At 42.8% G+C, this 16361-nt stretch overlaps 2 protein-coding genes across 3 annotated transcripts; both read right to left on the minus strand.

Annotated features, from left to right (window-relative positions):
• Positions 1–2603: 2603 nt before the first annotated feature.
• On the minus strand, positions 2604–5388 carry spdo (sanpodo). Its single transcript, XM_011309780.1, has 5 exons — positions 4593–5388; positions 4112–4345; positions 3454–3845; positions 3086–3240; positions 2604–2979 (listed from the first exon to the last, which is right to left on the minus strand). Exons 1-5 carry the CDS (start codon positions 5242–5244, stop codon positions 2673–2675), a joined length of 1740 nt encoding a protein of 579 aa, XP_011308082.1. The 5' UTR covers positions 5245–5388; the 3' UTR covers positions 2604–2672.
• Positions 5389–6687: 1299 nt separating this feature from the next.
• On the minus strand, positions 6688–15018 carry LOC105269488 (uncharacterized). 2 transcript variants are annotated; one of them, XM_011309784.1, is made up of 9 exons: positions 13577–15018; positions 13123–13405; positions 11007–11182; positions 10874–10936; positions 10576–10703; positions 9878–10105; positions 9648–9803; positions 8646–9091; positions 6688–8510 (listed from the first exon to the last, which is right to left on the minus strand). In XM_011309784.1, exons 1-9 carry the CDS (start codon positions 14660–14662, stop codon positions 7696–7698), a joined length of 3381 nt encoding a protein of 1126 aa, XP_011308086.1. In that variant the 5' UTR covers positions 14663–15018; the 3' UTR covers positions 6688–7695. The 2 variants fall into 2 exon arrangements, with proteins under 2 accessions (XP_011308086.1, XP_011308085.1); XM_011309783.1 differs by having other exon boundaries at positions 8646–9094.
• Positions 15019–16361: the final 1343 nt, after the last annotated feature.

The raw sequence follows: 16361 nt of genomic DNA on the forward strand, positions 1-16361 counted from the left end.
CGGGACTAAGTGGTACCTTTTGAGTGATAGGGTGAAAAAATATCTCATGCTGATGATGCTCCGAACACTGAGACCTGTCAGATTCGTTAGTGGATTCATTATTGTTCTATCCTTGGATTCATTCTGTATAGTATGACATTTTGTATTGCAGTATCCGAAGAAATTTAACAGAAAAAATTAAAAATTAAATTAATTATTAAAACAAATTAAAATTACGAGGAGTAAAAACACAATTCACTTCAGTTTGATTTCTTTCGTTTCGATCTGTCAAATTTCTTCGATCTGAACGATTTTATCATTCTAACGAATTAACACTCCACAGCTCATAAAAACATCCTACTCCGCGTATACAGTACTGCAAAGATCCTCGACCTAATCATCCGCGAGATATTGAATGGAAAATTTATCGGATGAATTGTACTCTCAATTAAAGCTCCTCCCAAAACGTACAAAAAATTTTTCAAAAATTTCAGCGGCACATGTTTACCTCGACAGTTTATCATTAATTAAAAAAAATGAAATAATTTTCGTAACGCTTGATCACTCATTACCAAATCACTCCACATTGTTGACTATTCGTGAAAAAAAAATGGAAAAAAAGGGTGAAGGCTGGAAGGTATGAAACCGATAGTTGCAGAAAGAAGTTGAAAACTCGATTGAGTTCCTGACGCACTCGCGTTCCCTCTCATTGTCCAGATAGAGGAATCAATACTCCATTTAAAATTCCTCCGTTCTAAACTGCTTATTCTCCCCCGGTGATACCTAGAGTAATTCCCCTATGAAAGAATAGGAAGAAAAAGACTATCAATGATGTAGCGCCGGGCTTTCGCTACCTTTTTGACTTGCAACAGGAAAAAAAAAATGATGACAACAGTGCAATGGGGTAGAAACGTGGGATATTGTCATGTGGTTGGAGCCTGTACTAGTCTGGAATATGAAATGAAGGTAGAAAAAAGAGCGGCAGTCATTGTCCTCTCATTTCTGCAAGCAACGTCGAGGGGTTGACATGGTACTATTAAAAGACAGCTTTTTATTTCTCCAGTACTTCGGTCTATGGCCACCACTCCACTTGGAGTCCTCGAGCTGGAAGTATCGAATCTATTCCATCTACACGATTTACATAGTTATCTTTATATCCTGGTTCTCATTATCTGAACTGGTTAATCTCCTAATGACAACTGATGATGTCGAGGATTTCTCGGATTCCTGCTTCATGCTCCTGTCGATCTTAACCGTCTGTGCCAAAATCCTTGTAATCCTGATGAAGAGATCGGAGATACGAGATGTTTTATATGCTCTTGAGAACTATCTGCACAAACCTATCAACTCGGAAGAGCAGAGCATTCAGAACGAGTACGATCGACAAATCAGGTGAGAAATACGATCACCTCTGATGGGCAATTAGTTGATTGGTATGATCCTCTCAAGATTACTCACACGATTTTACGGTGGGTTTGTCGAATTGACTGTCTGGAGCATGACTATCTCCACGTTCTTTCAAGGGATACCTTTTGGGGTACTGCCCTACAAGGCTTGGATACCCTACGATTACTCCGGGGTCAACATGTACTGGATCACTTATTATCAACAATTAATCAGTGTTCTTCTTTCTGCCAATGTAAACATCGGCTTCGACACCCTTATTCCTGGATTTATGATCCAAATATGCGCCCAGTTCAATATTCTCAAGTGGAGACTGCATCGGGTGACCAGTGAGTTCGGAGATTTATCAAAAAATTACGAAATTCGTATCGTTGAGTGCATCAAGTATCATCGAGCTATATTCCAGTATTAATTCCTAATGTCTATAGAATTTTGGAATACGAATTTTCGGGGATTATATTAAAACTTTTTGTTTCAGAATAGCTAGGAGAATAAATTCTATCTTCACGGTCGTAATATTTATACAATACGCGGCGAGTTTGATTATAATATGCGTTAGTGTTTTTCTTATTTCTCAGATGCCTCTGTTCTCAGTGCAATTCTTGATGCTCTTCCTGTACGTCTCCTGCATGCTCTTACAGATATTCATATCCTGCGCTGCTGGAAACGAGGCAACGATCCAAGTAATTTAATGCGTAGTAATTTCTTAGGGGAATTCTTAATAGAATTGTTTCAGTGCGAGAGTTTGATTGAGAGTATTTTTGAAACCAAGTGGTACCTTTTGAGCAATCGGGCAAAAAAAAATCTCATGTTGATGATGATTCGGACTTTGAGACCTGTCAGATTCGTCAGTGGATATCTCATCGTTCTATCCTTGGATTCTTTCGGTAAAGTATGTAATATTTCTTTAGAGCAGCATACGAAGAAATTTAATATTAAACCACAACTCAGTTTCCCTCGGAAATAAAAATAGAAGAACGTCTCGATTGCATTTCAGTTCTGGTTTTTTCGGTTGAATTTCTTCTGACTGTATTATCATTTTTATCATAAAATCATTTTCCCCAGCTCTTGAAAATGTCATACTCCATGTTTACGGTACTACAGAGATCTTCGAAATGATTCACCCCGGAATCTTAAATTAATAATTAATTAGAGAGTTTATTTGACATTATACAACTTATTATTAGAAGTTTCATTACAAAAAATTGACGTAAAAAAAATATCGTAATTCAAATGACTAATTAAAATGCACGGTAGAGGATAGATTTGGATTGAGAATTGGTATTGAATCAGGCGGAAAAATTTGGTATCCATGAGTGGACTCGTCTGTGTCGACTGAGAGTGCATCTGGGGCCCAGAAGGGCTAGCAGGGCCAGTCCAGCTCCTAGCAGGGACACACCACAAAGTGCTCCAGCTGTTACATCGTGCAGGGGAGTTCCTGGACGGGGTTGTTTAGTGGCTAGAAGAAGCAATCCCAAACAACTCACTGCGGATAATCCTGCAAGGCCCAAACCTGTCCAGGTTCTTCTCAAACTTCTGCAGGCACCCGCCAGTGTACAGCATAGTCCGCAGCCTGCAGCGCTGTCCAAATAGTATCTGCATCATAAATTAAGAGATTAAATTAATCGCCTCTAAAATTGATTTACAAATGTTCGATCATGGAGTGAAATGGAATTTCTAGAAATGAAAATTGTTCACTCACTTTCTTCCTTGGGACCATGAAAAATACAGAGCCAGTCCGCATGTTAAAATTCCAACGAGAATCAGCAGCAATGGGGCACGTTTTCTCTCTTCTTTTTCAGTTCCACTTATCAATGTTGTGTTAGCTTCGCTGATTTGTGGGGAAAGGGGTGGTACCTGTTTATAAATGAATTTTCATTGATTAAAAATTGATTAAAAACATCTAGTAAACTCAAGAATTCAAAATGTTATGAGAAAACGAATGAAAGTAATGGATTTAAATTCAATTAATCCATTAAAATTAATGGGAAGAGAGAATTCAATTGAATTTAAAAATTGGAAGTCATTTTCCGATCATGAAAGAATTCTCAGATAAGAGAGATAACTTACAACAGCTGTTCTGGCGATGAATGCACTCTCGACACTTGTATAGCCACCTCTTTTGGGTGTTTGAGACAGGACCTGGTACTTGGGGGATCCTATCACCATGGGGATGGACTCCGGTGATTCGACGAATGCATATCTCGGTGGTGGCTCACCAAATCTCGATGATAATTCAATCGGCGATGTTGCTAGAGACCCTGACCCCTCACGTCGCGAACCGTAACGCATCCTTCCGTAATTTCCCAATTCCTGTTGCTCATTCAACGGAAGACATCTGCGCGCCGATGGACTGTCTTTATTGGGTGTCGATGTCAGAGGGGTTCTATTCGGGGAAAGCGCACGTTGGGGTGTGCCGACAGGAGTTCCTCGTCGGCTAGAACCTGGAACTACTCCACGACCTGTTTCACAGAAAGGTAATCAGTAAAATTCCAGAATTAATATAATGTCTTTATACTCATACGAATATTTCCATGGGAAAAAGTGAAGTTTAATTAATTAATTTCTGATTTTCAATATTCCATCGATTAATCAATTCATTAATGATAATTATTGATTTATTATTATAAGAAATGATTGAGAGTGCGAAATATTTCGGTGTCAATTAATAATAGTAATTGGATTAAATGTAATTTTTGAGTTGTGCCCTGAAAAAAAATGAATTAACCTGCAGGTGAATTGTTAGCGCTGACGGGGGGTGTAAATCTGGGAGTGGCCCTTCCTGGTGATAGATTCCTCTCTTCGGACCTCGATCTCTTCCTGGGTGTTGTCAACATGGCATGTAGCCTCTGCGTTGCCAGATTATTTTTCGACGCATTATCCCGCAATTCCCGATCCCTTCCATTGCGCTCAGGCAACAGGGGAGGCTCCTCGTCCTGCATGGGCACCCTTCCATAACGTCCTGAAACATTACCCCTTGAATAATCGAAAAATTGAGCGTACCACATAATTACACGGTACTTAGTATTAAACTGAACGAGAGGAAGTCGTTCACGAAAAGATAACGGAAATGTCTAGAAATTTTTCTCTCCGCAGATTTGAAATTCGATCAATCAATCCGTTAGGTTTAATGGCGAATTAACCGATTGTTAAACGCGAGATTAATCAATCGAAGAAGAAAAAAAAATAGAAATTTCGGGGTGACGTACCCCTCGGGGAAACTTGACCAACGCCGAGAAGAGGTGAAGAGTCGCAGTCGACGTTGGCCTCGTCTGCGGGCACCAGTCCATAACGAACAACGTCACTCCCGTCCTGACGAATTCGTCGTACCCTGGGGCCCATTTCCTCGATGTTGGAGGTGGTTCGGTAGTGATGACCATGATAGCTAGCCTGACGTGTAAAATTTTGATCCTGACGCTGCGTCATCATCTCAAATCGCGTAAGCGATGCTCGTCGCTGGAGACGAGGGTGCGGAGGTGGTTCATCATCGTCGATGTATTCATACCGTGACTTTGTATTTCTGTCGTAGATAACGCGACGTCCCTGTGTCTCATTTCTCCCTGTCTCGTCGTGATAACAGTTTCTCTCCGTTGTCTTCTCGTATCTGTCGACATCGATGGCGTCTGGATCGACGCGACTCAGAACGGGATTCGTGTGGCCGTATCTCGACGGGTAGTTTGACGGTGTTTTTATCGGTATTGGTACCGTTAGCGGAGGTGGTGGGGGCAAATCGTCGGGTTGAAAACCCGGTGGGGGTGGTAGCTCGTCGTCATCGTGATCTGGCACGAATTCAGATCGACGGCAGAACGACGGATTCGTGTAGCAATGGACTGCAGTCGGCGAACTTGTCTCCGCCATCATTTATTCTATTAATTTTCCTTGATTAAAATCGCTAATCAACACCACAAAGTCCAATCACTGCAAATAACCGATAATTGCCGATTGCTCAAGTCGATTTGTTAAACATCTGTAATAATTTATCAAACAGGATTTTTTTTTTTTTGTTAATTGCGCCAAGATTTTTAGATGGATCACATCACTTGGGGATGACGATCACCAGTGCACTGCTGATGAAGGATATTCTCCTCCAGGTCTCCAGGGCGAGAACAACGGACTGCACCTGTGGAGTGATCCGTCTCGATGAATCACTGAACACTTTGCTGCACATTTTCCGATTGAACTTGATCACCGATAAATTCCAGTTGTTGATGATTGGATTGGAAACAAAGAGCCATGAGACTCCGGATCGATGTGTGCACTGGTGGAATGTTGGAGGCGCACTGAAAAGAAAAACGACCAGTGGCGGGACACAAGAGCGGAGGCAGCTGCAATGTTAAAATGACGGTTTCCGTGTGGCTTGCTGAGGGGTTGCTTGTCACAGGGTACCAGTCATGGGGCCCGGTGTCCCCTTTTCCCCTTACTTCTCCCCTCAGCCCCCATCGGGCCCACTTTTCACAATCCACAACGGACGCACATGTATACTTTCAGGATTCGTTTTAAATCCACTTTGTTACTTCACAATTTAGTCTCAACTCTATCTCATTTAATTAGACTTTCGATTAATTAGACTCGAAATTTTTTGTTGTGAAAATAAATTATTTGTCGTGATATTTGAATCTTGGAATTTTGTTGGGAGGAATATGGAGTTATGGGGGATTTTCTTCGGTCTTCGACCTGATGGAAATCGTCTCATTTCCGTATCGCCGATCGCTCATCAAATCGAATCGATTTTTTTTTCATTTGAATCGACAGAAAACGGCCCATCAATACAACCAGGAGACAATTACATCGGTGAATCGGAACTTCTGTTACATCGAGTGTATTCACAATTTTCCAAGCAGCTGTTGCGACCGTTGGAGAGTTTTGGGGCGCGTGTGCCACGCGCTCGTCTGACCCCACATCTGCCGATAAAACAAGATGGTATGCACTATTAAGTGTGTGCAGACCAGACAAATAACCCATGAGGGATCACCAAATTGATTTTCTTTGAATGGCAATAAAAAAAAATTAATCCATTGAAAAACCTCCAGAAGAAGCTAAATTCCTAGACAAATCCGCCTGCCTCTCATCTCATTCCAAAATATTCTACTTCCCCTAAATAAAATACCAGTCGTAACAACATTTAATTTCTTTATCCCCTGAAATAAAATAATAAAAATCAAATGAAAGAGGAATGGAAATAGATCATTGACGGAAAGTGTTTGTGGATTTAAAAAAATGGATCCAGTGGATTTTGTTCGAATAAAGAGAAAAAAACTTACAAAAGAAATTCACTTTATTTTTTAAATTACATCTACACTGATCGCACGCTCTCCGATCGAAAGCCTACGTGAAGGTACACTTTAGCTTAATAACGATAGTATTCAACGTTAAACTATTGCAAGACTCCGAACACGCGCATCGAAATTCTCGATATTTTAATTTAATGATTTCTTATACCTCTATCCCCTCATCAGCGGGCTCTATATTCTCTATTTATTCATCAGTCAATTTGTTACAAAATATGAGTGTCAACGGTTCTCTGTAAAATTACGAATTCGTGTACTTTAATACGCATTGTCAGATTGTGGGATTTCTTTGTGCGACAATCACCATTTAAGGATAATAAGAGTACATTACATTAATGATTTGTTATCCGGTTAATGTTATTTGTTCCATATTGGTATTGTCCTTGGTCCATCGGCGGGCATTGCTCGCCTTCGTGACTCATTTCGATTGGCATTATTGTTGCTCATTAACTACATTCGAAATTTCTACAAGTGCAATACTACAATGGCAATCAGGAGTTTCTCCTCATCGTCGTGAGCTTTTAAACAGCTTTACTCTTTAATTTTTTTATTTTTTATCTAATATCTCTGTTTCAGAGAAGTCAACAACACACCGTTCATTTTTCGCGAAAATTTTCGGTGCTCTCAGAAATCTTTTTATCATAATCGATTTTTCTCTTACATTCTTCATTCTCATTTCTTTCAATTCACAGATTTTCACCGATTAAAATTCAAAAGTATGGCAAGAAAATTTCTCTCACGAAATTCCGGGGGGATTCTGACACCCCGAACAACTTTAGTCGAGTCAACCCTCGATTTTTTATGTAAACATTTCAGTTTTAAATACACGCATTTCGTCTTCACCGATTTATCTTTCAATACCCGCACCAAAATCACCAGAAACAAACTCGATTTCATTTTATCCCCAATTCCGAAGATATCTCAAAAAATTTCCAAAGGGCAGTGTCCCTGAAAAATCGGTTAAACTTCCCCTAAAGACAACAATCCACCAGTCTCCAAAATTTCACTGTTTTCCTCCCAGTCTTTAAACATTAATCGGGCAAACTCCATCATCGGATTTTAATTTCTGCTCGACACTCTGCCATTCCGTTTCAAGATCATTGACACTATTAGAGCAACACTGATGCTCTCTCCTTCCTAATTTATCGATACCCAAATCCTCTTGGGACTGCTGGCTATCGTCGTCCCTCGACCTGTATTCACGAATGGAGTTATCAGTTTCAGGTGCATCCCTGTAAAATCCGTAGCCAGCTGGAGGTTCTCGGAACTCCTCCTCAGGTTTTCTGGCGTAGAATCCATACCTTGCGCCTTGCTGTATCACTTCATACTGAGCATCAGGAGCTAAAAAAGCCCCTGACGATGCCAGAGACTCCTCTCCATTGGTATAATTCCTGTCATTATTACCATCCAGCAGTTCCTGATGAGGCGATGCCTGACCCGGTGGCAGAGGCAGAGGCAGACGATTCCTTTTCGACAGCCTGTGCTTACTCATCCTCGAGGCCATGTACTCCTTCTGCTGGAGATCATCCTGATCCATTCTCGAGTTCAACTCCTTCTCCACTGCCATCTCGTACAAACTGCTCTCAGGGCCGCAGCACGAGGACACATCCCCGAAGTAGAGTTCACTCTCCGATTGTTTCGTCGAGGACAGTTGGTGATTCTGCTCCTGCTGGAACGCATCGTTCTCCACTCCCTTAAGAGCTCTTCTAGATCGACGCGCCTTCATTGTTGTACTCTCATGAACCCCCGTACACTCCAGCTCCGGAGGGGACAACTCCTCTGTATTCTCGTAATTGTCAGTTGGTGCGCAGTGCTGAGGAGTCCTTTGAACGTTGTGATCTGGAGGGAGAGAGAGTCACTTATTTTTCTGGAGGGGAGTGTTCACAGGGGGAAATGGGAACGCGAGATTTCTATAGATCTCTGAGGTGAATTTTTTTTAATAATTCATCTGGATTTGAAAAATCATGTACAAACCTTCGCTGCTCTCAAAATTATCCCCAGTCCTCTTGACACTGGCCAACCTCGAGGGTGTGGCAATTGCCCCTCCAGCTGGGGTTGTCGGTATGCCCGAGGATGAGCCACCAGATGATGAACCCTTGGGCTCAACAATCTGCGGTCTCCTAGCTGGACTATTGGGATCACTGTACGGTGGTGGAGGTCCCCAAAGGGGAACCGGTGCCTCCAAGACACTGTATGACGCTGTACTAGGTGTGTAGGAATTATTTTGAGGATTGAGGACGGAGTAGGGGCCGGCTGATTGACGTGAGTCGATGAAACCATAGGGTGCTGATATTGCTGTTGTGACATCGCGCGATTGCTCATTTAATTCATTCGCGTGTCTGAGGGACTGTGCATGAAAGCCATAGTTCGAGTCAGGACTCGGTGCTGGACCCCGTGAGCGTGACCAAGGCAGCCGCCATCTTCTATCATCAAGGGGTAGAAAGCAAAGTTAGTGGAGACGTGGTGAAGAGGGAATCATCTTGTTAAATAATTAATCCAAAATTTCCGCTAATTTCCCACGTGCATTTATAAAAATTACAGGAAAGAAATTCCACCCGAAGAAATCTACACATCTCATTTACTCAAAACTATTAAATATTCAATTTCCATTATTATTCACTAATTATATATATTTTTCCAGCGCGTCATTTCTTTCTCGTACTAAAATCCAAAAAAACGAAAGAACTAATAAATCTTGCAATGAAAGTACAGCAGATATTTAATAAAATCTATTGAAGAAAGCGCAAGGTTCAGTGGAATTTCTCCATCCGTGTATCAATGAGCGTGAATTAAAATTAATTTCCCAAGCGGCAGCCATTAAAAACCGATAACCACCCGGTGAACCGCTGATAAAGTATGTTAATTCCAGGAATCTCAACTATTAACTACAGATAATGAAAAAAAAAAAAGAACTGTCTAGAATATTGGGAAATTTATCAGAACACCGTGCATGAGAAGTTAGTAGAGTAGGATTACCTAGACGGGGCCAAATCAGGATTTGGAGTGTACAAATTCCCAGGGGTTTGTGCCCACCAGGGACTAACACCACCGCAGTCGTTGCAGCATCCACAAGAACCTGCTGTTGTTCCACCAACAGGCGCCCCACCCCCCTGACCGTACAGTGATCTACATCTGGAAATCATTATCGTTAATAACACGTGGTAAAAAAAAAATTATAATAGTTGTAATTAAGATTGAGAAAAAACCTCAGTTCCAGCTGCTCCCAATACATTTTTTTCTTCTCATGGCTGAGCAACTGGTACACCAGCATGCAGGAGAATATGCATGCCAGTATACCAGCAACTGAAACACCGAATAAAGCTCTCAAGCAGGCATAAAGGGCCCCATGCACAGCCTCACAGTGGGGTGTACCTTCGAAGAGAACCCCAGTATCTTCGCTTCTACTTTGAGATGTACCATAACACGTGCAGGATCTGGAACACCATAAATAACATCGACTGTATTGGATTGCGTTGTAAAAACCAGAAGAATAAGTCGATTCAGGCAATGCGTGAGTTTTTCGAGAATATCTCTGCAACTGGGGGAGATAGCCGATTTTTTATTCGAGCTTTTTTGTAGATCTCATTCAACTCGATGGAAAAAGTCTTAACGACAATTTTAATATCTGCTATCGATTCGAAGATATTCACGATTAATTGATTAATGTATCCCTCAGTGAATTGAGAGTTGTGCAGACAGGGCACCTCATTACGCGAGGCGTGAAATCGTGGCTGCCCCCAGGTCTGAGCATTGTCAAGGTAATTAGCATGACAATTCGAGTGTAAAGAGGGTTTTTTTGTGGCCACTATTTTTTTCACCTCGCTCATTGCCAATGCCAATGCTGAGGGGAGAGTAACCCTGTTTACGGTTTATTGAAGATTATGGTTTCAATGGCTAACAATACCTCGCTCTTGCTGTGTACACGCACTCACGGAGGCTCTGTAACTTGGACATGTGGACAACCGTTGTCGTTACTGTCACGAGAACGCACACCAGGGCGCAAACAACCCCGACCGAGCCGCAGACCTTCATCTGAAAGTCGAATAAAATCATTTTTTCTCTTCAACCATTTTTATCCGTGAAGAACTAGATAAATGAATTTTAAAAATCCCATTAATCCTAAAAATCCGACAGAGTTAAATCTTGGATGTTAATTAATTATTCCAATCAATTGAGAAATTTATAAATTCCATAATTCTTACCAGAAGACCGTATCGATGCTTCCGCCTGGCGAGGAGCATTGTGAAGAAACCCATGAGTATGAGCTGAAATGAAGAAGGCATTTAGTCCCCCCGTGATACGGAATAGTCCCCCCAGTTGCATTATTATACTAACCATTGTGCCAGGGATATAGGAAGGCACAGTCTCGAAATGCATGAGACTGGCAGTGTGAGCGGACAAAACAGCATGAACAGCAAGGAATAGACTGCCAACAGCAGCACTGAGAGCCCCACAGAGACAGCACAAGACCACATACTTCTTGCAGCAGCCACCATCCCCATTATCAGTGCCTGAAAAAAAAAAACCCGAATAGGTTGAGCAAAACGATTAGGACAGAGCCCACAGTGACATAAACATTGTCCCCCCAAAAAAAGGCCCAAAGGTTGGCGGTAAAAACATTGTGTCCAGGTCAAAGGCGCAAAATCAGGGAAGCGAGACAGATTGCATCGGCATTTCGGTTCCTCTTTCAGCTCCAACTACCTGCTCCACCATTTCCTTGTTACCGATTTTCTACCTGCTCCATTGACTCCCCCGAAGAGAAAAAAAATAACAATTTTTCCCCCAATCCCTGAGATATTCCCACGTGCATTTGGCACAACAAAAACTACGAGTCCCCGATGTTGAAATATTGAAAAGTTCTCGGAAGTCATGGGAAATTACACCGACGTACCGCATGGATGTCGATAGTGATTCCTCGACAAATGTGCGTGATTTCCATTTCTCGATAAATGAGAGTGGGAATGCGGTGATACGGCGAATGGATATCCAACAACACCATCCACGGGTGCATCTGGACCAAGTCGACATCGTACTATTTGCAGTACCGGATAACTGTCCATTTTTCTATTATCGGATGATGATGATTCGTCTTCAGGTATTGAACTTACGTTCCCCGTATCGATTGAATTTATCGATAAGTACATCCTTGAGACTGGCAGTATTTACCTCGTGCCATACTTCCACTTCAGGGATATCAAATCAGTTGTCAACATCTGATAGCACTCGAATTCAATTGAATTCAATCACTCGCACGTGTCCATTGATCAATCACCGAATTACCAACTGATTCTGATTTCAATCGATTCAACCAACACGATTGCCAAATTTTTATACTCATGACTATTCACATTATGAACTATTCAATCCCGGAGCGTCAAACACGTCCGTCGTCACCATGGAACATGGGCTCATCTTTATCAGGGTTTTGCGCGCGCCCAGACCCATCAAGACCTGGTCGATACGTGGGAGTCAAGGCGACGAGGGCGACTCTGCAGAGACGAGGGGTAAACTTGTTGTCACGAGGGGATGATTTTTTTCAAAGGGGAAAATCGTGGGGAATATCGCGGATGGATAGGGCAGATTACTCGAGTAACGGCGACAGTCGATGGTGTCGCAACCACTGGAAAATCACCACATAATTTCCTCCAGCTTTCCATAATAATGATTTTCATGGGAAATCGATGGAAAATCATTAGAAAATCAATCGACCTATGAATTTACAACGCTATAAATTCCCGGAACCCCCCGGCTCTCTAGTCTAAATTTTTTCCATCACCGATATCTCAGAATTCTTATTTGCAATCACCTAGGTGTCATGTATACATACTCTTAATGTACGCTATTGACTTTTGAATGAGGGGTGGTGAGTACGGAGTCAAGCACTTGATCTTTGTCTTACAACATTCGTTGCATCGACACCCATTCCCCCGTCACCCCCTGGGCCCCACTATTAATCCCGTTACTACGGGGTGACACGTTCGCGAGGGGCTGAGATCAGGGGGTCGTAAAGTGCAAGGGGAGATCAAGAGGGTGGAGACATTGTCAACAAGGTATGAGCGGCTCTACCCCACGAGAACCCTGAATACATCGAATGAAGGAAATTGGATTTCTCCGGGGTGCAAATAAAACTGAGTAATCACTCACTCTAATCCGGTGAACATTAACGCAATATTTTTCGTGATTTTAAATTAATTTCCTCTTTAAATAAAATTAACTGCAGAGATTATCTGATTTTTTAAATTATTTAATCTATTAGTTAAACTTCATGGATATTTAAAATAATTATTATTGAAATTCATGTAAATATGTATTCGTAATTGATAATTAATTGTAATGAATTATTATTTCAAGGCGGAAATAGAATTCCGAATTTTTTCAGGGAATTGATGAATTTTAACGGAATAATATCTTGGAGTTGTGATGGAGATATCGGAATATTGAATGGACTTACGATTGTCATAAGCGGATGTGTCGTATATTCTGTTGGTTCTGGGTGGTGGTCTGGGTGGTAGTGCAGGAGGTTGATGAATCCTCGAGACAACAACTGCCATGTTATCAGCATTGTCCTCCCCTTCGGGGCCACCCCTCTTGTCCTGACTGAACTGCTCGTGCTCGTGATACAGATTACGATGATGATGCATCTGATTCTGCTGGGGCATCTGCTCCTGGTTGTGCTGTGTCTGCTGGATGTGGTCAATGTGGCACTGACACTTCTTACCAGGAGGGGCAGCAATCTGTTAATTAATAATACAACAATTAATAGAATCCCGGAAATTTGGGATTGAGCGTTTGATGTTCGATTGATGATGGAAATAGGAAATGGAAATGTGAATGAGAATAGGAATAAAAAATTCGGATTATGAATATTTAAAATAGATTAGACTGAGACACCGTTAATCACTCACTTGGAATCCTTCGAGGCTAATTAGCAGTGGACTCTTGGTTTCTGGATGGGATGTTTCCACGCGCTGAGGATGATCGAGGGCGTAGGGTTGTATCACATGTGTATGCCGTGGATGATTGCGATGCCTATCCGTCACGCAATGCTCAATGGTACCACGAGTTCTGATGCTCGGTGATGATGTCGATGACTCGCAGGATACACCCGAGCTCATACGATGATGATCGGTAATAATTCCGTGATTCGTTTGATTTCCATTGGTTGGACAGAGAGTGATGTCTTCACAACTTGAGAATCTGTCGCGATGATGAGACAATGCAGATGACGATCCATCGTCCTCCTTTATTCCAGAATCACAAACCGGTGAGCAAGAGGTTGGTTGACCGATTTCGTGGTACCGATGGCAGTGATTCTGCCGGTGTCTTCCTGATGGAGATGGATGGACCTGGGGAGAAATTGTTGCCTGGTAGATGGTGTCCTTGCACTGATTGGCCAGTCGGTGACGGTGTGACGAGTGCTGACGGTGTCTCGAGTGTCTCGGCGACGTGAATACTTCCGTAGCGTCTGACGACGACGTTGGGCTTACTGATCTCTCATCGATCGAGTGCTTCTGACGATATCTATCCTCCATAGTGCACGGACGACGACTGGTTCTCCCAGTTTCACTATTCACCTCGGGTTCGTTCATCAAATGCTGCAGGTAGCCAGTGTCAGCGGGCAGTCGTTGACAATGGGCATTGTTAGGATGACTCTGTGGATACTGCACCCTGGATTTCGGTGAATCCATTGAATCGATATGACCCCCAGGTGGAATTGCCTCCGGCAAATCGGTGCGAATCATTCGACCGGGACTGTACGTCGATTCCACTGGGTAAATCTGATTTCCCCGTGATCGGTGTCTCATCGACTCGAACATCGGATCCAGTGGTGACTCCGTGGGACTTCGACGTGGATCCTGCACCACTGGGTGATTCCTTCTGCTTCGGCGTGGTGTATCCTCATCATTAGGATCCATGGAGTCCATCTGCTTCCTGGGATTCCTCTGAACGTTATCACTACTGCACCCCGGGGACGGCTCTCGCTGGGACATTTTCGATCGGAAATCGATGGATAACACAGTCAACAGGTTCTTCAAAAATTCTTTAACGGGTTTTTTTCAAAAATTTATTCACCGCTTTATCGATAATTCGGATAACACCTAATTTTGGTAATTGATGGGATGTTAATGGACACCAAGCGCGTCTCCTTCACATGGTGATGGGGCCCAAGTTGTTCGGCCTCTTGGTCATTTCTCGGATGAACCGATAGCTTTGGGCGGAAAAAAAAAAAACGATTCAAACGAAAAATCGATGGATCGTTAGACGACCCAGCGGGTTTCCCACGCGTGGATCACGACAGCATCACCACCGCGCATGAGAATATGGACCACCGCGATGACTGCGCAGGTTCAAACGAGAGTAGTCTATATTTAAAAATAATATCTTTAAACACAACTTGTATATTCACATAACTCGCGAATTGAGGGCTAAATTATAGTGCCACCAGTGCGTCCCGCTTTTAATTCTTCATTCGTTATTAATTTGAATTAATGAATTCACTGATGAAAGGACCAACGACCCGAGCTGTCGCGTAACCGAGTGCGTCTGGCAAGCCGGATGAGAGCTGAGAAAAACCGTACCGAAGAAACGGCTCGAACGAGTGGGGATATTAAGAACATGAGGTATGAACGAGATGGAGAACGATGGTGACCTGGAGGAAGGGGGACGCAGGGATGAAAGAGAGAATTGTTGGTAAGAGGTGGGGCAATGGGAAAACGAGTGTCTCGGGTAGAGCAGAACGCTCTTTTGGAATGCGCCTGGCTTCTCCCCTCTCTTGCCCCTCACAACGGGCCCTCAACTGCCGACCCTCGAGGGGCCCACTCTCAATGGGGGAGAGGGGCATCCCGAGGGTAAGGAGTTCAGGTAGACTTGCTCGTTTTTACATTCTTCTCTGTGTGCTCGGTTTCTCCCTCGTTTTCCCTCGTCGGGGCATCACCCACTTTGCCCAGGGCCCAAGTCCCACACCCACACTCATCCACTCAACAATTCTACTTTTTCGCAGAGCAATGTCGATTCTTTGAGGCTTCTATATCGATGCGATATGGGAGATTCTTATCGAGTCTTGACTTGCAATAATTATTCGCAAGAATAATCTTTTCTGAATAAAATTTTTTTTTTTAATACCAATCGTTACATCGGAGATTATAATTAATAATTTTTATGTTTGATTCAGAGCATCTATGGAAATACAATTCTTCTATTAAGACTGGATTAAATTCGCAACGGAGATAAAATCTCTAAAAATCGATGACCATTCAAAAACTCGCGGAAATCCGCGATGGTCTGCACCTTCAGGAGATAACACAGATCGCGAGTTCGTGACAGACACTGCAGATCCCTGTTGCCGTGGTATGGTAAGTGCCGGAGTGAAGTAACGGGGATGCCAAAAAAATTCTCCAGCAGATGTCGAGGATGTCCAGGAGTCGCGGGTCGATTGACCTTGTTGAGATGAATTATTTCAATCGAATTGCCCGGCATCCCCCGTACCTGGTATTCGATGGGGCCGATTGATTCAGTGGACTCGGGCATGAAACATCCGCTTCAGGAGATTCTCAGGAAAATCAAAACACAGGGAAAAAATATGTTTTCACGATGGAACAAATAAAGGGATTTCTTCATACTCGAGAGGGCAGAATCAGGCGAGCGAAAATACCCGCTCCGATGGTATAAATTCTCTCTTTCTCGGGGCCA

This window comes from Fopius arisanus, unplaced genomic scaffold (assembly GCF_000806365.1).
Source record: "Fopius arisanus strain USDA-PBARC FA_bdor unplaced genomic scaffold, ASM80636v1 scaffold00070, whole genome shotgun sequence".
Taxonomy (NCBI): domain Eukaryota; kingdom Metazoa; phylum Arthropoda; class Insecta; order Hymenoptera; family Braconidae; genus Fopius; species Fopius arisanus.

Coding starts and splice junctions, on each gene's coding strand:
- spdo (XM_011309780.1), bottom strand. CDS start 5,244: ATGATGGCGGAGACAAGTTCGCCGACTGCAGTCCATTGCTACACGAAT. Junction 4,346..4,592: donor TGGTCAAGTTTCCCCGAGGG/GTACGTCACCCC, acceptor GTAATGTTTCAG/GACGTTATGGAAGGGTGCCC. Junction 3,241..3,453: donor TCATCGCCAGAACAGCTGTT/GTAAGTTATCTC, acceptor ATTTATAAACAG/GTACCACCCCTTTCCCCACA.
- LOC105269488 (XM_011309783.1), bottom strand. CDS start 14,662: ATGTCCCAGCGAGAGCCGTCCCCGGGGTGCAGTAGTGATAACGTTCAG. Junction 9,804..9,877: donor TGGGAGCAGCTGGAACTGAG/GTTTTTTCTCAA, acceptor AATGATTTCCAG/ATGTAGATCACTGTACGGTC. Junction 9,095..9,647: donor CCTGATTTGGCCCCGTCTAG/GTAATCCTACTC, acceptor CCTTGATGATAG/AAGATGGCGGCTGCCTTGGT.